The sequence below is a fragment of the Lampetra planeri genome, unplaced genomic scaffold (assembly GCF_965212315.1).
Source record: "Lampetra planeri unplaced genomic scaffold, kcLamPlan1.2.h2 scaffold_836, whole genome shotgun sequence".
Lineage (NCBI taxonomy): Eukaryota > Metazoa > Chordata > Hyperoartia > Petromyzontiformes > Petromyzontidae > Lampetra > Lampetra planeri.
In genome coordinates this window covers 10,291-34,092 of record NW_027615658.1, presented here as the reverse complement: position 1 = coordinate 34,092, position 23,802 = coordinate 10,291, and the positions used below count along the sequence as shown (strand labels likewise).

Genomic DNA, 23,802 nt, shown 5'->3' with positions numbered 1-23,802 from the left:
GTATTGTTTGTCTTATTTTTCATTTATGAGTAAGTACATACATATCTATATACCATTATATTTTTGTCTTTATTTGTTATTCTGGTTTTTATATACGAGTCCTTTTAGATTGTTTTTTTTGTTTTTTCTTTGAAGAGCTTTCCTGAGAGGATATTCAGAGGGAAAGTAGAACTGGTTGGGTCTTCCTTAACAGCTACATATGTTTAGCTGGGATTTTTTTGTTTTTTGTTTTTTGTTTTGTTTTGTTTTGTTTTCGGGGCACTTTGGCTCACTGTGGCTGTCAGTGATAATCAATCCAGAGGACTATTCTTATGTTGCAGCGATTTAATCAGTGTCTGGTATCAGGGAATTGGCATTATTCTATTTTGCTCTTGTTGCAGCCAACCTATGCTGTCAATGTGGAAAGAAAACGTTGTGCCAAAGTTAGGAAAAGTCATCTTTGGAACTTGAGTGTGACTACTGGCAGGGATTCCAGCCGCGATCCAATGTTCCTCACAACACACACACACACACACACACACACACGTTCGACTCTACTCTCAGCTGTGGCAGATGTGAAGTCCCCGGCATCAAGTGTCTGGCCGGAGATTTACTCTTGACCGTATATGTAGCACTTTTGTGATCTTCTTAATCAAGTAAGGCACAGCTTGTCCGCTGAGAGTAGATTTACTGTCTGTGAACTTACATCTCCATCAGCATGACCAGCTGAAGACGACGTTTTGAATACAATCAACCTTAGAGCACTCCCCCAGTGATGTCAGTAGGCGAATACACACTTCCAGTGAAAGACCGAAATGATCGATCAAAGACATATGCAAGTGGAAAGCAGGAATCCTTATGGAAGACATTTTGGAATCAGTCTCAGGGCTTTTCAGTAAGGACCAAACCCTAGCTGCTTGCAGGCATGCTAGAAACAGGCAATATTTATGTGTGTATTCCTTATGCGACCCCCCTCTGTGTGTACATAGAAGGTGACAAGAGTGAACAAAGCATGGATGCCTGTCTGACTCTCCCAGAGGTGGACAAATCATCACCGTGCTCATCACTGCCGGGCCTGTGCTGGCAGCCATGCGGCAAACTGCCTTCTCATCCCCAAAGCCATTACATCATCTTGTCTTCTTGTTTATATTCTCATTTCTCTTTCAATGATCTGTGTAGGATTATATGTTCTGATATATCATATCTATATTGCCAAAATGTCGATCGGCAGAGAAAGTGCAGCTGATGTTCAGTGCAGAGGTTTCTTCTGTCCCTTTGAAGCAATATGAACATTCTCTCTGGAGCGATGAGAGGTCCCATCCTCTGAATATGGGCAGGTCTCCTCATTTTGAGTCGCGTGTGTGTGAATGCTTTATTATGTTTTCAGTCATAGGATGAATGTCCTCGGAATGGTGCTGTCACACACGCTACACTGTGGTGTGACGACCTCATCCGCTCTCTCTGCTGGGCTGTCATGATGTAAATGATGGGAATGCAGGCAGAACATTGAGATTATGTAATATTTTTTGTGTGTTATTTTTCAACATGGCCAAGTTGTTGTCTACCCTCTGTTTATGTCAACTTTTGTCATACAAAGAAAAGCCATATAAACAGTAAGAGGCACAATAAACTACTTTTTGTGAGATTATTGGTTTACCACTGTCGTTTTCTACTTGTAGTACATGTTAAGAGATGGAGATTTACTAAGACACCAGCCACAATAACACTCAACATGTTTAAGTTCTGACCCACCAGTACTCAATATACATCATTACATGAGTATTATATTATTAATGGATGCCTAGCAGGTCAACTACACACCTGTAAAATTTTAAAAATAAAGGGAAGAGAATATAACGCAACAGGACTGCCATGATATTGTGCGGAATACAATTAAATACCAGTGTTTGTCAATTCGGGTTTAAAATTATTTTCGAGAATGCAAAAAAAACCCCAAACATTTCTACGAGTATAAATGTCAATTTCTACTCTGTACGTCTGACCTTCATTTTATTTTCGTGTACACACCTATGAGGTTTTGTGAGTATCAGTCACACATTCCACAGACAGTTGTCATGACGCCACACACACACACACACCGTCACTGTTACTTCTGGGGAACCGAATTTGGAGTGTTTTCTGCCTTACCGGGACTTGTCAGTAGAGGGAGCTCTTGCACCATGACTTCTGGGTGCTCTGCATGCGGCATTGTCCCCTTACATGGAGGATAAGAGCCTGGTCTGTAAGGTCATGTAGAGCTGTGGGTGCACACCAATAAATCACCATCTCCTGCTTAGCAAGGACATCAGATAAAGGTCTGCACCAAGGGTTTACTCAGTCCGCAGCTGATGGTGAAGGTTGAAGCTGAACAAAGATTCCATCTCACTTGAAGTCGCCTCAGAGAAGAGTGGTGTAAAAATTGCTGAGTAAATGTGTCTAATGATTTATTTCTTGAATTTAAGAAGGGTAGACAGCTTTTGGTGTAATAGTACAACTGAGATGTGTCCATATAACACTGATGTTTGCAGCTAATGTCTGAGTACATGATCTAGAAAGATCCCTTTTTGTTTCAATTGAATATACATCCTTAGCTGCCAAAGTGATATTTTTTACATTTGTCAGGATGTCTAACACATCTTGAAGCAAGCAAATAATAAATAAAAACAAATAAGCCATTTGTGAGCATTATTTTTTATTTCAGATCAGAACCAGTTATCTTGATATTCGGATAATTTGTTGATAGAGCGCAGGGGTCTTCATAGTCAACATCTCTTTTGTTCCAGTGCAGCACTTCAATACTTACGCCTCACCTTGATTTGATTAATAGAGAGCCACAGAGAGAGAGAATCAGAGGAGGACGATAAACAGAGATGAGATTCTATCAATTATATGATTGCTTTAATTAACTGTCATTAAAGGCAGATCAATAACACCAGAGCAGAATTAAAATAAGGGCCGTACATTATACACTATTTTACAAGGAACAATCAAATGGCCTCATATAAGGAGTCGCTGGAAGAGGTTGCCATGGTAACCCATGGAAGGGTTTTAAAGGTGCCTGACTAAATTTCAGATCAGTGATGCTTGATTAACTGATTACTTGAGGTTGGAATATTTTCACAGCAGGAAGAGAACGATTGACGAGAGGTGATAACTAAAGCCACCAGAAAAAGGTGGAATTGAACAATAAAATTAGAAGGGTAAAAAAATCGTGCTCCAATAGCCGAAAGACATCAATTATTCACAATCGCAAGTCAAGAATCCCTACAAGTAGGTCAGGAATGCTGCATAGCACAGGAATCAATTTGAATATCAAAAGCCCAGTAAGAAGCTGGCACACGTCCTCCGTTTGCTCCGAACATGAGCAAATATGGGTAAAGCCCTCGCCGACATACAGGAGAGAGGATGGAGCAGCAGAGGCCGGCTCCTCAGTGAGTGACTGAGAGGATAAAGCTCAGTGAACCTGCCTGCTCCCTGCATTAGTTAGGGAGGAAGGTTGTTATAAAGACAGAGAACGGATCAGTGATCAGTGCTGGAAGATAAAAAGCTGGAGGGTCTTTCTGTGTGGACCCGGCGCTATATACAAGACAGAGAGGTGTGTAAGTCACAGACTGGACACAGCGCTGGGTCATAACGTGACACACCACATCATTCACTCTTCTGCTTAGGATGGAGCCGATAAAAAAGGACGTGTTCATCATTTGCTACATATGCAACAAATCCACAGGGTTAGGAGGCAGTCAAGGGAAGAGAGGTGAGGTGAGGGGAAGGTGAGGAACGTTTTCAAGTGCATAGATCATAAATTTAACACCTTCTCCTGCAGAAAGGCAGGCAGCCGATCTTACAGAAAGGGTAATGGAGAAAGTGATGCAGAAACGGCTAAAGGTATCTGTGACAAGAGTCAGAAGGGAGGCAGAGGAAATAAACAAGGCCAGGTAGGGGAAAGGGTGATTGGGACAGAGAAGGCAGGAGGTCATAAAAACTAGGAGATGTGTTCTGGCCTCTGGGTCTTCATATCTTTTACATTTGTAATTAAAAGAGATAAAGAGTGAGGGAGTCATCAATCCCACAGTGATTTCCCAGTTAAGGTTTTAGAGGAGGCTGTAAACTAGGCAGCCTGGCATCATTGATTTTATAATTAGCTAGCGTCACCCTGGACTTAAGATGGAGAGAGTTCGGTAGAGGGGCCAGAGAGCTTAAAACGGGGGCCCCACCGGAGGAGTAGTGAGGCGCAAGGATGAAGATGAGGAGGAGGAGGAGGAGGTGGTCAGCCCCGAGGGAACCTGGTGCAGAGCAGAGAGCGAGCCCAGAATGACACAGACGATTCCCCAAAGGGGAATCAGGTGTATCGCTGTGAGGAAAGAAAAGGCACAGTTAACTGCCAGTGAAATGTCATGTGAGGATCAAAATACTGCGTTGATCTTTGGCCAGAATAAGACACATTACACCCGATAATGGATACATAAACCATTTTATTACACAGAACACACCCCCTCCCCAAAAAAAAATCCTGTTACACGGCTGATAAGAAAATATAGGGCAGTGTACATGAAGGATAACCTTTACACACAAAAATTAAAAAAACAACAAACCATAACCACTGGAGCTTTATTGCAGTGTGTCCCGACGAAGAGCACTCACACCGGAGCACTCTCACCGGAACAACGTCTCCGAGACATTAAGTCGTATAACAACCACAAACAAGGAGAAAACAAATATTGTGCTGACTTCTGGGAGAGAATAAGAAGCACCTTGCAGATATTTTATATATAGAGAGAGTCAACATTTACTGCAACACCTGAAGTGACAGAAGGAATGTGAGCAGGTTTTATTATCATTTACGAGTAGACCAGTTTTCATGGCTTCTACAGTCATTCTTTTCCTTTATCAGATCATTCATTGATTTTCTTCCTTAAGCTTGATATCATTCCCTTCCATTGCAAATAAGCCCCCCGGATACACGATCCAAGCAGTCAGTAAGTTTGTAAAAGCTACAAAGAGAAGATAAAATATGTGTTAACCCCACACACACATACACACACACACACAATAGTAATATTAAGGTACTGATGAAAGGACACAACATACACGTATCCATATACTGACTTTTCATCTAAAAACTTTTGTGTAGTAAAAATAGGGTGCAAATACAGCAGATCAAATCAAGCATCAGGGTGTTTTATTATAGCCAAGTATGAAAGATTATCGCACAACGCACAAAGTTGTGTGAAAACACACTTCTTTGAAACTAACCTGAATATAGAGTCATTGCAGCATGATGCAATTATAAATAGAAAATCATTAAAAATGCAAATAGTATTGATTAAAAGCCAGGCAGCCACTTCTGCCTCAGGGCTGGAGGAAAACACCACTTCATGATGTCTTTACTTTCTTCAACTGTGATTTTATTATCTTAGGCACAAATTCTGCGAGAATTAGGATTTCTGCACACACAAAAAGTATCAAAGACGGACGCCGTGTATGCGTATGACCCGCTAGAGACATTTCTTCATAACATATCAAATCCAGGACGAGTAAAAACTGCAGCGGATCTTTAGATAAAAGGTAACGATGTTGTACTAATGATGATGATGAAGTTAGTGTCATCTGCCTCCATCTGTGAAATAAGCTTCTCTGAATCTCCTCCTTTACTGCGAGACAACAATCAACTGCTAATGCGTCCAACAAAGTGCACATCCAGTGTTCGTTCTAAGTAAACAGGAGAAATCAAATGTCTTATATTACAATGAACTAGTTCTAGCTTGATGCTGTATCATTACTTCACGCTGACATGGACAATTTAAAGCAAGAAGGGCGTTTTGCCATGATTCTCAATGGAGCCGATACAAAACATCATAATTACGGCGCCTGTCATGACTCCTAATCACAAATGTCATAAAAACGACAGAACATCCGCCGTAAAGCTCTCGACATCGCCATGATTCAACAGAAATCATTCTGCTACAGCCTATGAACCCACATGCCGAAAAGCCTGCCGTTTCCAACAGCGCAACAGTCTTATGTCAGCCATAAACATGGTGTTGACCCGCCACCGCAAGCTTTATGTCACCTCGAACAACGCAGCTGCTGCTGGAGCAATAATACAATAGTCAGGGGGGGGGAAAACACAGGGTTCGGGGCAGACACGGTGTAAATTGCATATCAACATTTAGTCTGTGTGGTGAGTGAGCTGTATAAGTGCTTGTTAGTGGAAGTAGTGTGGAAACAACTCCAAGAAACTCTCTCCTCTTTCTGATCTCTCGTCCTCCAATGGGGCTGGGGGTCCACTGGTTACCATAGCGAGGTGTCTGCCAAATCACTGGTGGGAGACACAAAGCAGAATGTGTGAATGAAACGCACATTCTGGTTGAAAAAAAGCGTTCGACTGAGTGAGTGGATGGCTGAGATGGAGAGCGAGGGCTTTAATGGTGCTGAAAATTGGCCCGTGACGGTGGTACAACCCTCAGGTAAATCATTGCTACAGCCTGCTGTCAACTTATCTGTCCCCTTGTCCTCCCATCTCGCCCCTCCCAGCGCCCGGCTCTGTCTCACGCAGTCCCTCCCTCCCTCACCCTGACTTAACTTCTTTTACAACCGCATATTCAAAACTTCCATCTTCAAGCCATACTCACCCTGTCACCATAAATTATTGCTCATATTTGTCTGTGTGCATTAGCGAGCGCTAAATTCATTGGGTAAGTGTGGAGATGTTGGCTCTGATATGGATCTCACAATTTCAAAGCGAAATGATCTGTTTTGGCTTTTTGAGTTTCTTTCTTCAATGACTTTTGTATATATACTATAATATACTAATTTCTTTGCATAAATCCAGCCATGAGCTCATTAAATATGATGCATCACTTACGTAAGGTTAAACCAGCCTAACTGATGAAAAATGAAAAAAATATTCATTTTATTATAGAGTAAAAAAGTATTAGGGATCAATTTAATCAGGTGTGCATTCTTCTCCCTGCCTTGTTGAGCAAAGCATGGCGACAATACGCTGCAATGTATATTCTATTTGACTGTCACATTAAATAATAAGCAAGACTGAATACAAAATGATTAAGTGAAAGTAAGAAACAGTGAGACTGCACAAATGAATTTAACTGCCGATGACTCACAATCAGTCTCACTGTCTGTTTGCAGTGTAAATGTGGACACTGTTCTGTGTCCTTGTGTCATGTGCCCGACACACGTCATCATAAGGCAAGTAACAACGAGTGTACTGTTGTTGACAATCCAGAGACAAACACACCTCTGAATATCATGGACCGACAGTTGTGCTATGTGGACATGGGTTACCAAGTCTGCCATTGTTTGTTTGTCATCATTCACTCAAATGAAAGGCTCATAAGAAGCATGTTGTGACGAATTCATGGAATGTTAAATACATCATGTGTTTCTTCTACTTCTTGTAAGGCCGTTATCGGGTGTCTTTCTGTGTCTGCTCTTGCTCTTGTCTTATTTTGAAAGCATGAATGCCATTTTTATCAGTGTTAATTTTGTAGCATTTTGGATATAACAGTATCACAATATTCCAATGCCTCCCGTGTGTGTGTGTGTGTTCTATGTGTGTGTGGTTTGTGCACCTGACAACAGTGTCCATGTGATCAGGCAGCAAAAGTGCCATTTCCTCTCCGGTGCTGTGCCTTCCACACTGGAGTGGATCTGACTCCTCCTCCTTCAGATGCGCGCACGCACACACACATGCGCGCACGCACACACACACACACACACACACACACACACACACACACACACACACACACACACATTTATAATGTTTTACAATTATAATCTGATAACTGACGAACAGCCTAATTGCTTCTGGAGGATATTGCCTCTATCAAATGATCCACTACTCGTGTTTAACTGGTGTTCATTGCTGGCATGAAGACATTTGTCATTTTTAGGATCACATATAATCACATGCGCTCAGTGGTTCAGATAGCACGCGTCTCACCGAATCAGAGCTGTGGGCTAGAGTGTCACTTCCAGCCTGGTGTGGTGAGGAGAGCGGGGGCTGGCTGGTTGATGACCACAGCGCTCTTATCCATCTCCCTGGGGGAGGGAGGAGGGAGTGGCGAGGAGCAAGGAGCGTGGGTGCGCCCTGCTCACACAGGCTGTAGGGTCCCAGAGGTCTTGGTGGTCGGAGGGGCTGCAAGGCCTCTGGGTCTTCATCCTCAGAGTCAGACGATGCACCATCAGGACACCCTGTAAAACACAAGTCAACCAAATGACCCCAAATTGTGACACTGCTGCTAAAGGAAAGATGACACTTTTATTGTTAACATGAGCGTGGCCTACAAGAATGAATGGATAAATAACTTTACCTGTGGAAGCAGCTGGGGCTGCACTCCACCTGGAGGTGGAGCCTGTTCCCATCTTCTGCTCCAGCTGACAGATGTGCTCCATCAACTCCTGTAGCGAGAAATGCAACTATCACCACACACACCAGAGTGCGACTAGAACCACTGCATTACCAGCTGACACCCTCGTAACCTTCAGAAAGTCTTGTTCTGTCAAGCCAAAACACATGAAACTAAAATACTTTTCAGTATTTATACTGCATGACTTACATGTGTACTGAGACACTTTTCCAGCCCAGATTCAAATGTGACACCTTAGTTTTGACTATTTTTACTATTTGAATTAAAATCATCCAAGTCCAGTCATGGAGTAAAATGTATCGGTGTAAATTGGTGTAAATGTAAATCGGTGTCCACCATTACTGACTTATCATCGAAACAGAACAAAATAGAAACCGGTGCAAACAAACAGTAACTATGGTGACTATACTGGCTAAAGGTTGCTATTTTTGTTTTGAAATTTGCCTCAGTATCAACTCAGTGCATCACTAACTGATGTAAACCGCCCACCTGACACGTAGTGAACAACAATCAACTGGATTGTGTTTTTAAAAAACATCGACAACTGCAAACTGTCTCCAAATGTGATGGCTCTGCAGCCATTTTAACTACGGCAGCTGAAATTCAAAGATTTATATGACACTATAAACAATAAACAATTTATACTGCACAATAATAACCAAGAAGAAAACAACAGCATCAAATATCCAGAGCACTTCAACCAGTCACACTAACACTTGTATGTGTGCATTCTATGTGCACATAAAGAATGAATTATTAATAAAATTATATTGTAACAACAACCAAACCTTGACATGGTTTACTGATGAACTAGAACTTACAAGTGATACAAAAGTGTACAGTTTGCTACTATTAGCTATCGTCCAGTTTCCTACCTGTTTCTCAAAACAAGCTGCTCCTTCTCCATCTGGGCGAGCCTCAGGCTGGCCTTCAATTCCTGGAGCTCTCGGACAGTTTCACTCAGCTGAACCTGCAGACCAGATAGCAAACTAAATCTACAATTCAATAATTGTATTTCAATAAACTGTAACAGAAGTGTGCAGACACCATTTTTCAAGTGGAATGATAAAAAAAAAAAATTCAAAAGGGAGAAACAGCTGTTGTGATTGGCAGTGAGAGAAGCATCACAGGCTGCATTCATATATTTAGCATCCGAATCTGGTCACTCTCAGTGTCTATCATGTCCCTTGAAATGGACCACAACAACCAGGGGAACGGCAGAAACATCTTTAACAGCAAACTACTTGTATTGTGTTGTTGTACTTATATTGTGTTTAGAATTCTAGTGCTGGACATCAAAAAAAATGTTCGACAAGAAATTAAAGTGTTGCTCTGAACAATAAATTTGTTAGAGTGGATATTAACAGCTATCACTAAAAATGAATTAACAACCTGCTATAAAGACAGTTAGCCAGCCGGCCAGCCTACTGACGATATAAGCCAATGGAGCGCTTCTTCAAATCCCTGAAACCTGAGAGGGTGAGGTTTTGAGTTTCATTGACAATGTTTAGTGAAAATAAAATGCTGTACTATGACCATTTGTGCACAGATAAACGAGTTTTACTTCATGGTGTAAACCACATTGGATTTCAAACACAATTGGCTTGGTTTTACTTCAGTTTTTCCCCTACTGAAGACAACATGTTGCTGCATGTTTTGCCAGTGATGTCAGCGCATACATCCAAGTACGCATTGGGTGCATTTACACTTCAATGAACCATCATGTGTACTGTTCTACATGGGATCATGAATGATTAGTGTTCAATGAGAAAATAAGCTCATTACAAGAAAAACAACGTATGATCTCTCACCCGGTTACAATCCTTTTCCCTGCCAAGCTCCACCTCGAGCTTCACTCGCTCCATCCTCTCCTCCTGAAGCCTTTCCTCCATCCTCTGCATCTCTGCATTGAGTTTCTCGAAACGCTCTTGGTCCCTCTGCAAGAGTTACACACACTTAAATACTCGAAGATGACGACTCAACATCATCTGTGCAGAACAAGGTATGTGAAGTATGGCTGTCAGGATACGTTCAGGAAAACCTCACCAATGACAAGACCTTTCCAAGTTCCTTCTTTTGGCATTTTGCCTGTGTGTCTATGCACAGTACTCGTGCAGTACCTCAGAGGTGCGCTGCAGACTCTGCCTCTCCTGGGACCACTGGGCTCTGCCTTCTCTCAAGGTCAGACTGGAATCTGCAAGCTGGAGGGTCACCTGGGCAGCCTGAAGACGGGCCTGATGAAGTTCGGGCCTGTCCGAGATCCCTCTGGGCAACCATGGCACTTAGATCACTCTTCAACCCATCTACAGCCCGCTCGCTGAGGTTAAGACGCTCACGCAGGCTCCTCATCTCTTTCAGCGTTGCCTCATTCTCCGCCTGACCGACAGGACAGCAGGTGTTGGTTACAGACCTTCTGTTAGGGCTGATTTGCTGATGTGTTAATGTGTCAAATCGATAAAGGAGAGGAAACGCAATTCAAAACTTCAACATAAAAGTGACACTACAAATACTGACTGTTGAGCAGAGAACGAACATGTAACATGTAAACTGTTAATCTAACCAAAACTGTTGACTTTCGTTTCCTGAGAAATATCTGACCTCTTTTCTGTGAGCTGTGGTGAGTTTCTGGGTCAGGGTGGTGATGGTGTTTTGGAGCTGCAGGACACTGGTGTCTCTCTGAGCCAGCGAGTTCCTCAAGCCCCTGGAACATCCTTGGACAGACTTCGAAGGTCACCCTCTGTCTGTTCCAGCTTGGTCTGAGGGAGGACGAAGTTTGATGTAGTGTTGAGGAGTGTTTGATGTAGTGGTGACACCGGGTACATTTGGATGTACAGTTCTTGCAATACCTGCAGACTCTTTCTCTCACTCTCTTCTTCTTTCCTCTGAGTTCCCGCCCGCTTTGCTCTGTCCTTCATTCTACAACGAGCAGATTTGTAATGTACACATGATAAAACTAAGAATGATGATGTCAGAAGAAAAAAAAGAAAAAAAAAAAAGAAATATCAAACCTTTCCAATTCTGTTTCTTTTTCCACCGTTCTATGGGTCAGGGTCTTGATGTCCTCCTCCAGCTCCCTGATTAGCACTTCACTTGCCTCTCTCCCTTCCAATAAAGCAATTTTCTCTTGGGTGAGTGACTCTCTCAAAGCCGTTTCCTCCTAACACACAAGAGGGATTCAGTTAATGAGAGAATTATGAGGTGAAGTTATATTATATATTATAGGTAGAATTGCAATTACTCAGATTGAAAATGACAGGAAATATTTCAAGCAGAATTGTACTCTATTGTATTCTACTCCACAGACAATATGATCACAGACCCAGAGAAAGTATGGAAACAGTAACAGGCAAACTGGTTCTAGTAAAATGGTTCTCATCTGCTGGGCCCTACTCATCACTTCACCTGCTGCTCCCTCTCCAGATCCTTGATCTTCACTTGACTTTGCTTCAGCTCATCCTGCAGCAAGCTGATGTCAGTTTCCAGCTGTCTGCGTCCTCTGTCCCAGGCCTCCCTCGCCCTCTTGTAGTCTCTCTCCTCTTTCTCCCTTTGCCTGTATGTCACCTCCTGGATCTGCAGCAGCTCAGCTCGCTCTCGCAGACATTCCTCCAGTCGACTCTTGCAAGTGGATAGATTATAATCACAGTGTCAGCAGTAAACCGCACTATTGATTTCCCAACATGTGTATTTATTGGCAACTATCAAAATATATTTATCCTCATTGCCTTATCTAGTCATTTTAAATACACTTCATTTGTCATTCTCACCTGCAGCAGTTCAGCTCTGGGTATGACCAGCAGCATGTCGGTGCCATCCTCCTCTCCGTGTGACTCCTCCTCAAGAGTCACCAGATCTTCAAGCGGCTTTGGGGCACAGAATGTGAAGTTCGAGCTGCAGGAGCACACTTCACCTTTGGCGTCGATATACACAAATTCATACTCTTGGGAGCTGGGCTTGGGTAGGTAGGAAGCTATAAAAAAAAAAAAAAAAAACAAGAGGGCATGGTGAGTGGGAAAGTAGGGTGAGTTGAAGTTGGAAAATGGAATTATTGTATGGCTAAACATACTATATATATGATGGATACTTTATTTTATCTCTCCGGCAGTACCTGGATAATAAGTGGTCACTTCCTTTTAAATGCCCCAGTATTACTTCCAAATGTACTTCAGTATATTATACAAATGTCTGTGTATGTTTACAACACAAACGATTCTGTCCCGAATGAGCACGAATAAACCGCATCTCACCGAATCACGCTGCGTTTACGCACTGACGTAACACACGTCTACTCCGACGTAAGGTTCCCTCCAAAAAACGCCCGCAGCCAATCAGAACACAGCTCTCCTGTACTCTGCACCAATCCGGAAACACCTTCTTTACGACGCTCACTTTTGTCACTCCCAGAGAATCTCACCTGTCCTTATTTCAGTCTGGTTCCGAAAACAGTCCTAAACATGATATATTACAATTTAGGTTCAAAGTGCTGCGTTGCTGTGAGTTCAGTGAGGACGCACGCTGGTGTGCTCAAGTCATATTCACCCTGCTGCGGTTGTTTTTACGTTGGAACGACGACGGTGTAGCATTCAGAGTGATTTGTTCCTTATGGTTAACGTCTAAAACAGCGGAGATAGACACTACCTGAACTGTTGCAGCAGCAAAACGACATTAAAGCGAATCTCCCAGAAAAGTCAGTGACTACGAGAGCAAACACGGATACTGCCAAGCTAGCCATGCTGGACGCAGCTAACAACTACCCCAGGCGACGAAGGCCGCAGGATTGAGGTGAGATCGCAGTGAAATGTTTGAGTTCCACCACATGGTAATTCACACTTAATAGACTCAAGGGCTATATATTATATGGTACTGTTTTATATCGTCAGGTTTAGACTTTTGTAGTAAAGACTGACGCCCAGCTGTCACAAGCACACACTAGCCTACCAGTAAAAGGCCGCAATGAAGTATGTGTAAAGTAAATATGTAGTTTTTGTTCCGTCTAAAATTTTCCAAATAAAGTTGTTTGTACACTATGTGGTAATTGTTTTTGTGGAAGAACAGCATGGCTTCCTGTTGTCTTAAAGAGCTGTGATATCTTGCAATTTGTTGAATTGAGTCGGCTACTTGATGTCACTTGTGCAATACATTGTTCTTTCATTTGTCTGTTTCTTGCAAATTCACCTGTCTTATACATATCTCCACATTCTGAGTTTTGTGTCCCATTTTATCTCTTTCAAAACCGTACGACCATATGTATTTCCAGCCAGTCTGTGACTTACTTTAAAATAAGTTATCCTTCTCTAACACATGTATTTGTAGAGTGATTTAGTTGAAAATGCTCACCAACAATGTGTGTACAGTACAGGGAGAAAATGAAAACCCGTCTGGAAGAATGTCACCGAGCCACTTTATGAGCTGTATTGTAACTCACGGCACCACCTTAGGTTAAATCACTGCATTACTGGTGATAAGGAACCATCAGCGGGTTCTTTAGAGTTTCTTTCCTCAGCTCTTCTTTCACCGAAGAACTACACTGACTTTGTACTTCAATTGGTGACAAATCACTCCAACAGAGGTCAATACCTTACCTGCTGCACACGCACCCTTTGTCGTGAATCATGTTTATCAGCAGCCACTGACATGACGGAGTGAATGCTGTATTCTCCAGTGAGCAGTCGTACACAGTCGGCTCAGAGCCATTTTCTTTGTCATCCTCATTACTCAACCCCCGCCTATTAAACAAATTAATTCAAACCACGACAGTGTCTGAGGAAGATGTGCCAAAAGGAATCTACTGGACAGGATATTTAGTCTTGTACTTGTGTGGGGATACTCTTCTCGGATCCAGTCTCCATTCAAGCTGCATGTTATGTGTGTGACACAGTGATATGTGGTTACAAAGCTACTTTGAAAATATTAAACTATGCCTAAAAGTGCTAACCATGCAATGTTCAATTGTCTACCTTTTTCAGGCTTGCCTTACATTGTCATTACTGCTACAGTGAAAGATGTTCCCTCACAATGTATGAATATCTATATATGTGTATAGTTTGTTTCCAAAATGCGCCCTTCTTCAGTGTTATTTATATTTAAAGCTGTTTATGTGAATTCTATTGCGCTATCAGTTATATTTGTCTGTTAATGTGTGTTACAGAAAATGTTTTTTTTAAAACACGACAGTAAAGTAGCCTGATAATCCAAGTGTTTTTTGAGATGTAAGGTGAAAGAAGAATAAGTTACGAATAATAACGGCAGAGCTACTGCATGTAGCTGACTAGGAGAAAGTCATAGTACCCTGGAAATGCACACAGCAGTTGACTTCTGTGGCCTCCTGATAGTCTGCTGGGGCCAGAGCCCAGACAAACGTGTGGTAGTCCTTCACGGATGACCATCCCACCTGTGGAAGAAATCACGCCCAATGTATTATTTCAGCTGAATGCAACGTTGATTCATGTGATAGTTATCAGGTGAACAATACCTTGAAGAGCCCGATCCAGTCACTGCTGGCCCATTTGTGCTCTGAGCTCACGGTGTAGTGGACATCGACTCTGCTCTCAGGGAAGTAACTGCAGCTTATGTTTCTGAACTCCACCTGACAATTCTTTTCCATTGTGATGCTGTTTTGCACCTGCAGGGAGAGGGAAAACCTCAAACTTGAGTTCAACTGTCATTTGCCACAAAGTCAAGGTAAGAGATGACAAGCATAGCGGGATGAGCTGAAATAGGCAGAAGGTGACAGCTGGACAGCAAACAAGAGGCAGCTAGCAGGCTGTGCATATTTATTCAGTGTAAGGTGATACCTCAACTGTGGGCACGTTTCAGGAAAGGACACCACAACTTAACCTCAGTGACAGCGATGCACTTGAGCAACATGTCGTGTTAGTCACCAGCGCTATTTCAGTCAACATCAAATTCATTTGCTGTATTGTACATCATCACGTGTAAGCATGCAGTACAAGGTGTGAGGGGCCTCCAGCATGTGCGGGGCTCAAATTCCACTGGCAAGTACACACTAAGCTTTAGGCTCTTCCTGCCTTCAGTGTATACCATGCTGATTAGAGACACATGGCCCACAGAGAGCATTATTTTGACTTTGCACTAAGTTTACAGATTCTGGTACATCATGCCCACATCTGCAGGACGTTCTAATGGGCCCAGCAACTTAAACTATGAGTTAACTTATTTTTATTCATACTGAATGTGATATTTACCAAGTTGAATGAGTTTCTGTAAGTCTTACATCCATGGTAGAGAATATGATATGATGGAACACACTTGGACATTGCAAAAGTACAATTACAATGATTATTCTTCCTCTAAAGAAAAGTTTTACATTGTTTCCTGTTGAAGATTGAAATGAGTAGCTTGAAAACGTAAGGGGATTTTAAAGATGGAGTAGACAACAATAGATCACAGTCAAATTATACAGTAGCTGCACATATGCAAGGGTTCATGTTACACAGCATGAGGCTGGAGGCCCGACAGCAGCACATGTCGAGACCACGGAGTGAGCACACGCACCAACGCAAGCTTTTTGAAGATGACTCATCGCTTTTGTCACTCGTGAAATCTCTGAGCTCGAGACTTATTGACGTCCAATCAGTTTACGTGCTGCGCATCCACGGCGCACAAACAATAACAAACATTGTTAACAAAAAAACAGCTGCGCACTTTTCCGGTCGACCGTCCCCACACATCCTTCTCACCTTCCTCGCACTCGTTTGCCCCGTCAGCAGTCCGCTGGGGCTGCCTCTCTACCGGACACGGTTCGTGGGAAAACAAAGGCCCGAGCTGGACGGCGACGTTTTCACTCCTCCGGCTCACTTTCTCCACCACCACCAACAATACTAAAAAGCCAAAACACACGGGCATGACAGGTTGACTTCCGCCGCGGAATTGTGGGAGCTGTTGTTCATTACGTCAGCAATCAAAGCGGAGAGAAGAAGCTCTGAACTACAATCCCCATGTTTGACTTGGAGAAGAGGGGGTCGCACCACATGTAATACGATGCTCGTCATCGCCCAACGTTGCTTTTCTCTCTCGGGATCTGAGTGCCAGTAGAAAAAACAACGACACAGCGATGCGTACTAGTGAATATTTGGTTATCCGTTGTGATTACCAGTATTTGTTCTGTTCATTTAAGCAACAGTACGACAATAGCTGTTCCACTGTTGCTCGATAGATCCTTTGATTTCCGGTTAACTGATTTGTTAGGAACTGTTATTGCTGCATTTCCTAAACTGGTCTATGGATTAAGATATTTTGTCCCTGAAACTGACAAATGAAATATTCCAGTTATCCTACAAACGTTTCCCGTGCGGATGAGTCCTCACAGCCTTCTCAAAGGCAGACGTGATGTTGCTGCTGCCTGCCAGCAGATGGCAGTGCACCATTTTGAAAGCTCACTGCTTTGTTTTAACGTTTTTACCCACAGGTCATAATTTAGTCCAGCTAAAACATCAAGTACGCGATCTCAGGCCGATTCAAACAGTTGGCTGACTTTGCTTGGGAAGGCAAAGCACATGTTTTTGTGATTTTCTTTAGTTTATAAGAGACTTTGTAGCTAAAGCCAGGACATTGCATTAGACGTCAACAGGGGGAATGAATGTTCAATGCCAACAGCTTCTTAATAATGACCTGAATTGAACTCTAACATTGTGGGATTCCCAAACATCACAGCAGAACAGCAAAGTAAATAACCAGATAAAGGACTTGTATGTGTCAAAATATAAATGTATTCCTACATGTAATTGAATGGTATGTCTTAGACCTAAATATTAGTACGGAAATTGGATAACGTAAACTTCATGTGAAACAGAAATGGTTCAGCTTGTTAAAGTCATCTCTTCCACTGCAGTGCACACAGTCTGCTCGGTTCCTAAGACCACAAAAAAACAACAAAAAAAAACTCATAAGGAGAAATTACGGTTATTAACATAGACTTGCCTCAGCAAGCACAGCTGAAATAATGTTTGTGATATATAATTATAGTTATTGATGTTCTTCTACTGTTTATGGGTCTACTTATTTATTTCTGTGCATTGATGAGTCAATCCAGTCACACAGTGCTTTACTCCTCCTCAATTAGTATGTCCAGTTTGGCTAATTTAGTCTGTTCAAGACACTATAAGGATGCTTCATGTAATTTTATGTTGGCGGACAGTCGATGCTGAAACCCAATAAATTGTGTTTAAGTGGATTAAGAGTGTGCAGAGTGCTAGTGGTGCTACTCTCTATGCGGTGGGATAATTAGTCTGTAGTGCAACGACTAGCTTGTATCCTGCCATTGCTTGTATTTAAATGTTTGGTAGTTTATGTAAGAAAATAGACATAAGACATAATGGTTTTCAATGCTATGCTATTTATAGTATATATATATATTTATAGGCAACAGAATAGTCAAATGTTTCACGTTGTCTTTGGGTTACTGTGAAAAGATTTGTATGCAGTAAAATAATCCTATATCTTGATCCCTCCTGGCTTGGTAGTCATGATAGTTTGCTTTTGTCATACCATTAATTTTATGTAGCAGTTGTCAGATAAGATTATGATTAAGAAAAACACTTGTGCAGTGTGAGGCTTCACTCAAATAGAGATCAGACTGAAAGTGGATTGTCCATGAAACGGCTTGATCTTGTCCTGACTGCCTGCTGTTATGGCTCCTCTGTCTGTCACAACCCCCCACCCGGTCAGACCTCACACATGTGAATGCAGACAGATGTACAACAATCTCAGCTTTTACTTATTGCTATGGACCAGTCCTTTTTTCTACACAAATATCACCATCAACTGTTCTGACAGTGAGTATGCTGTTTATTCGAGGCAGGACTATTCCGAGCAAATTTAATTCCAGATTGCATTTTTTTTCTTTTGCAACCTAGCTCAGAGTTCCTGTCAGTATATGAGAATGGTAACGCCCCTAAGTGCTACTGCTGTTTCATTACCTGAGGTGATCCTTGTGAATGTAGTGTACCACATGTCTCATTCAAAGAGAATGGCAGGTATGTGTCACTTGTCATAAATTGCAGCTTGCCTTCAGCAGTAATCAGTTGCCAGGGAAACCTCAAATGGGATTATGTCCTTCTGTTGTGTGTCACAGAGTAAACTATTAGATTTGTCAACTTCCTAGAGAAAAACGTTGGAAGATTTATGTTTGAAAGCAAATGATCTCCCAGTTGTTTTCAGTTCTGTTTGCCTCGTGCTGTTTTCTTAATACAGATACGTGACACATTGTTTTCTTTCAATGCAGGTATTCTTTAAAGACGTTACTGTTGGATGAGTGATGGAGTCATGCAGGTGTGATTATATATTGAAGGTGGCAAAGACTGAGGTAGTGGGAGCAGAGTGCATGGAAGGTTTGAGTGCTGGGAGGGTGAAAATGGAGAAATGGGGGATGGAGGTATTTAGTATGCACGGCCAAGCTGCCCCATCTGCTTAGCGCAGCAGTCCCTGTCGTATAACTGTCTACAGGCCGTGGGCCACATAAAGAATGTCTCAGATTTGATGTAATTCCGCAAAATTAATGACAGCTTTACTCGGTATGGGCCGTGAGGGAATGATTAGTGTTTGATCGTCCATCTGATCAGTTCCCTTGGCTGGGTGCACGGGAGATGCTCCACTATATCTCGGCATTCTGCCTGTGGCCAAGCACGCACACACACACACCCCAATGCCAAATTCTTTCCCCGGCATCCACACTCCAGTTTACGTTTGAGTTCTGCTTCCTGTGTCCCCTCAACACAGACAACCAATATCTCGTCAAACCCTCTGATGTGACACTTCACATTAAAAAAATGACACCTCCTGGTGGGCAAGATGCAGGTCCCACTGGTGGTGTGAATTGTAGGAGAGGGGCGTTTTTTTCTTGTGCAGTATTTCAAGGGAAAGTGGGCCAACCAGAGTCCAGTTTAGAGAACTCAGGTCATTCTGTGACCTTTTACAAGATACGCTTTACTGCACTTGTGATTGGAATTGGGTATTAGTTTTTTAAACGAGATGGGGAATGGATTGGGAATTTGAGGGGTGAAATTGATCCACTGAATGGATTGCAGGAATTGGACAAGTGGAATTCCTCTGCTTCCTTTAATGCAGCCCCACCTCAGCTGGCCCAACCCCCCACTTTCTTTCCTGCTCTTGGGCTGCTGCGTTTACAAGCAAACGGGGCATTCTGTTTTACAAGTGAGCCTGGTGTGTCTCGGTGTGCTAGCAACATTAAAATTGAACCCGCTTTATCTGTGCAAAGCATGAGGCTTTACATCAGAGGCTGTCGTGCTGCTGCCATCATGCTTCTGTGTGATTTTATGTAATGCAGTACAGCCAAAACCCAGAGGGCAATTAAATGGAACAGATAGATAAACAAGTGATTAAAGACATGGATGATGGTTTGTCGGATGGATGAGGAGGCCAACTTCATTGTCAAGCAGTTTCTATGGTTAACAAGGCTATGAGCCCAGTACATTGTTTGTATTTCTCAGCCAATTCAGCCTTTCTCCCCAGCAGTTATAAACAGACTGATCTGGAGAGAAATTTCAAAGTTGTACCTATTTTGTGCTGACTTGCATATGGCAAAGCGAATTTCCCATCTGACCATCATCACGCTGGTCCAGTACCAAGCACGGAAAGGCTCATTCAGCAAAGGCTGGGGGAGGGGTTGTGCCTCTGCCAACACAGATTGTTGAACAGACTGGCAATTCTTCACTGTGCTTGTATGCAGTGTTTTTTTCCCTAAAATCGTAGGCCATTATAATAAATTAGTTTCAAAAATACCATTAAAGTAAACAAAATGCCTCATGCATCTGTTTTGAAACTCGGCCCATTCCAGTTCAGTTGCAATTCAGTTCATTATCCTCACTCAGTTTTCCCTCTTTCCTCTGTAATTTTCCATTTTTGAACAGCCTTCCATAACGCTGTCTTTCCAAATTATTAGAACGTGTTTCCTTCAGCGCAAGTCCCCCTTCTCACTCGGCATCCTCTGATCTCTTTCTTGGCCCACTCCTTCACCCCCACTGCTTTCTTTTTCTCCTCCTCATTTTATATTTTTGGCTGAGCAGAGGACCTTTCTTAGCGTAGTGACCTTTCTGGTTTTAAATTAAGCCCCGCTGCGGCATGTCTCTCTTCATAGACCGCCAGTTACGAGCCTTTGGAGAACCGCAAAAAAAATAACGATTCTGATGAAATGGCCTCTTTAAAAAGCTCTTCCAAATTCCTTCTACATTTTTCTAGCCCTCTTCCCTCTTTCTGGTGGCATTAATATTCACACTAATGAGGACATCCTAAGCATGCCATGGAAAAACTTGTGCTAGGAGGACATGCACATCGTACGCACACCACCACTGATTGCGAATGGGCTCCAATCAAATGCTGTGTATGTTTGATGTGATTTATTGAAAACTGGGCTGCTTATGCATGCAATGTGATTGCTCAATAAGAAAGAGACCATTTTTCAATTGATAACCCAGTTTGTGGCCTTTCAAAAGAGACCATGTTTTACATTATGTGATTAAAATGCTTCTGTTCAATTTATTTTGAATGCTAAAGAACTTTTACTGCAATGTTGTGACTTGCTCCTTCTGTATTTCTTTCAGTACTTCACATACGTCCAAAATTTCACAATATGATGTCAACAGGTTGGCGTTGTGTTCAGAAACGTGATAATAAATCCACTGTGCAGTCACACGGTACCTCTCAGCTCCTGGGTGATGTTGCAACTGCCTCGATCACTACTATCAACCTCTGGTCTCCGGTGCATAATCCCACCTTGCATTCAGAAAATTGTGATATGACTCAGTCATCCAAAATGTACCATAGCCATTTAATTGAAACAGCATGAGCCGTGTCCACTTTCCAAAGCTGCCATGAAACTGTATCTGTTCATTGGACCACTTAAAACCCCAGAAAGAGAAAGAAGCAGCAATTACAGAGAATAATCAGGGCAACTACGCTCCCCATAGAGCTTGTATTTAAGATTGTAAGATTGTATTTAGGCGTCATGGGGGAAAAGGCTTCCAATTAGAAACCATGAAAGTAATTTAGATATATATATTTTTTGTTGTTGTTGTTTTTAACTCATGAGTACAAAGCTATGTATTCAAACAAGTGTATTCACAAACCTGGGTGTGCATGCAGCCATGCCAATAAATGTTATCACAGCATCACATGGTTTATTAAATTGGGACAACAAACACGTGAGAGACAAACATCTTTAAGGTGTTATGTTCAAATTATGAAATACTTTTGTACACTTCATTTTATGTAAATAATATTCTTCTTGTTTTGTCCCATTTAGTTTTTATGTGTGGATTATTTGGAGACAGTTCTGAGATCGTTTTAACTAGTTTTAACTTTGACTAAATGCTAAGGAGAATTGCTGTTCTATTGGTGTCTGTATTTTACTTGTGTGTATGCTCATTAGTTAAATATACTGCACAACATATTGTACAGGTCGTTGTAATGACACAAGTCTGCTTGAGATCATAAGAGGTCAGCACGATCTCTTAAGAGACATACTTTGTTTTATGTGTTTCGACCTCCCCCGTTGGACCTTCTTATGGCCATCCATCTTGGCCTGTACACTTCTGAAAAGAAATGATTTTCATCTCAATTAGATTTCCTGCTTGAATGAAATTTTTAAAAACAGGCATTATTAAAGCAACATTAAAAATGCTTTTTAATTGGAGGCTGGGTTAGCTCCAGCTGCTTTTATTGCCTTGGGAAGATGGCTGTATTTAAGCACATTAGAGCTGCAATTTTTCCACTCACATATTTCACGTTGTAAAATTTCCACCCCACACCCTCAGCTGTAGACAATAGCAGAAGACAAAATGTGGAAATTTTAAGGGAAACCACTGACTTGATGTGGCCATGTAAATGTTCCTGGTTTTGTTCCACTCGTAAGATTTGCTCCTCTGTGCTAAGGTCGAGCTCACTGTACCCTTTAATGTAATCCGCCCCCCTTTGGGCTGCATCTCACAACATGCAGAGATGATTTCTGCGGGTCTCTCTCCTAAGGTGCTGCTTGTAGCCTTGGTAACCCCAATGAATTATGAGCCAGCCCATTTAAAAACATGTGTGGTATTACCCCATTCCAGGGTGTGTTCTCCTGGGTGTCAATGAATCACTGATCTCATCAGACAGGTTCTTCTCCCCGCTCCCCTTTCCCCCACCCCCCCGCTTTTCCCTGTCACACTCCAGTCCCCCGGGATGTCTGTCTGGGATCTGCCAGGCTCATCAGAGGGAAAAGAGGAGAAGGCTAACTGGGAGCCCATACTGCCTGTAAATCTGACCAGGATGGGAGGGGAACCTTCAGCAGGGCCACACATCAACAGCAGCACCAGTAAGTCAAGCACAGACCCCTCCACCACCCACCACCACAGCCGCACGCACACATACACGCACCATCAAAAACCTCTGACATGCATTAGCATGTACAGAGACGCATATAAGCACACAAATACTAATCAAGGCAACTTGTGTAGTGGTGGTGTTGTTCTGTGCCTTCAAAGCAAAGCAAACTTCCCTGCAATCAACTCAGCTTGTCCTAACCTGAGAGCCAGAATGTGCGTCACACTCTGTCTTTACCAATTCCCATCATCCACCAACATGCATAAAGAAACAATGTAAATCATAATTTGAATAAATGGAATGGAATAAATAGTGTTGTTTTTTGTTTATGATTACAACACAAATGTATTGACTGTTTACCAGTCGCTTATTTCCTCCAGAGGAAGAAAATGATGTGCAATCTAAGAAAGACCCCCCCCCCATCTTATGCAGATGTAATTTTCTATATATTGCTTTTAAGTTCTGGATGCTGAACTGCAATGCAGTCAGGTGGGCCCTTCTCTCTCATACATACATTTTGCTGGGTGTGATACTGTTCCATACACCACCAACACCCTCCCTCTCCTTATCTAAGAAATAAGCATTTTTACAGAGTTTGAGCTGTAAAAGGAGAGGAGCAGATAGCCCATAAATCAAACCATAAAAACGTTAAGTTGTCAAAGGTGCCATCAGCTATCAATCGTGTGCGGCAAGCTGATGAAGGGGAAATAGGTGATAAAAAACAGCATTTTAGGGAAATTATGTCCAGTCTTCCATTTGCGAAGTGCTGCAGTCGCATCACGGCAGAATCTTAATCACTGACTGGTGTGGCCAGGGACTGTTCTTGGTGTGACGGTGAGGAGGAGCACACCCTGGTGGGAGGGGTGGGACATGGAGGAGGGAAAGGAGAGCCACAGAGGCAGGGGGGAGCAGCGTTGTAGAAAATTATACAACTAGCATAAATCAGTTCTACATTACAGTTTTTTCTCTCTCCCTCGATTTCTCACTTCTACCACCTCCCTTGTGCCTTCTCTACCTCTTTCACTGCTCCTCTCTCTCCTTCATGGTCATGCACCTCCTCCTCATTCGTGCACCCACTCGCCCTCGCGTGACTTCCCCA

General features: G+C 42.5%; 1 protein-coding gene across 1 annotated transcript; it reads right to left on the bottom strand.

The window, feature by feature from the left end:
• Positions 1–4,175: 4,175 nt before the first annotated feature.
• LOC144742048 (calcium-binding and coiled-coil domain-containing protein 1-like) lies at positions 4,176–14,973 on the bottom strand. The gene is given in 19 exon segments (XM_078624550.1): positions 4,176–4,330; positions 6,050–6,069; positions 7,572–7,663; positions 7,946–8,002; positions 8,004–8,066; positions 8,069–8,196; positions 8,316–8,421; positions 9,262–9,342; positions 10,184–10,309; positions 10,493–10,618; positions 10,620–10,748; positions 10,971–11,075; positions 11,078–11,128; positions 11,219–11,288; positions 11,381–11,529; positions 11,775–11,987; positions 12,137–12,339; positions 14,658–14,760; positions 14,842–14,973. Coding segments are annotated over 19 exon segments (2,109 nt in total).
• Between the last annotated feature and the right edge of the window lie 8,829 nt (positions 14,974–23,802).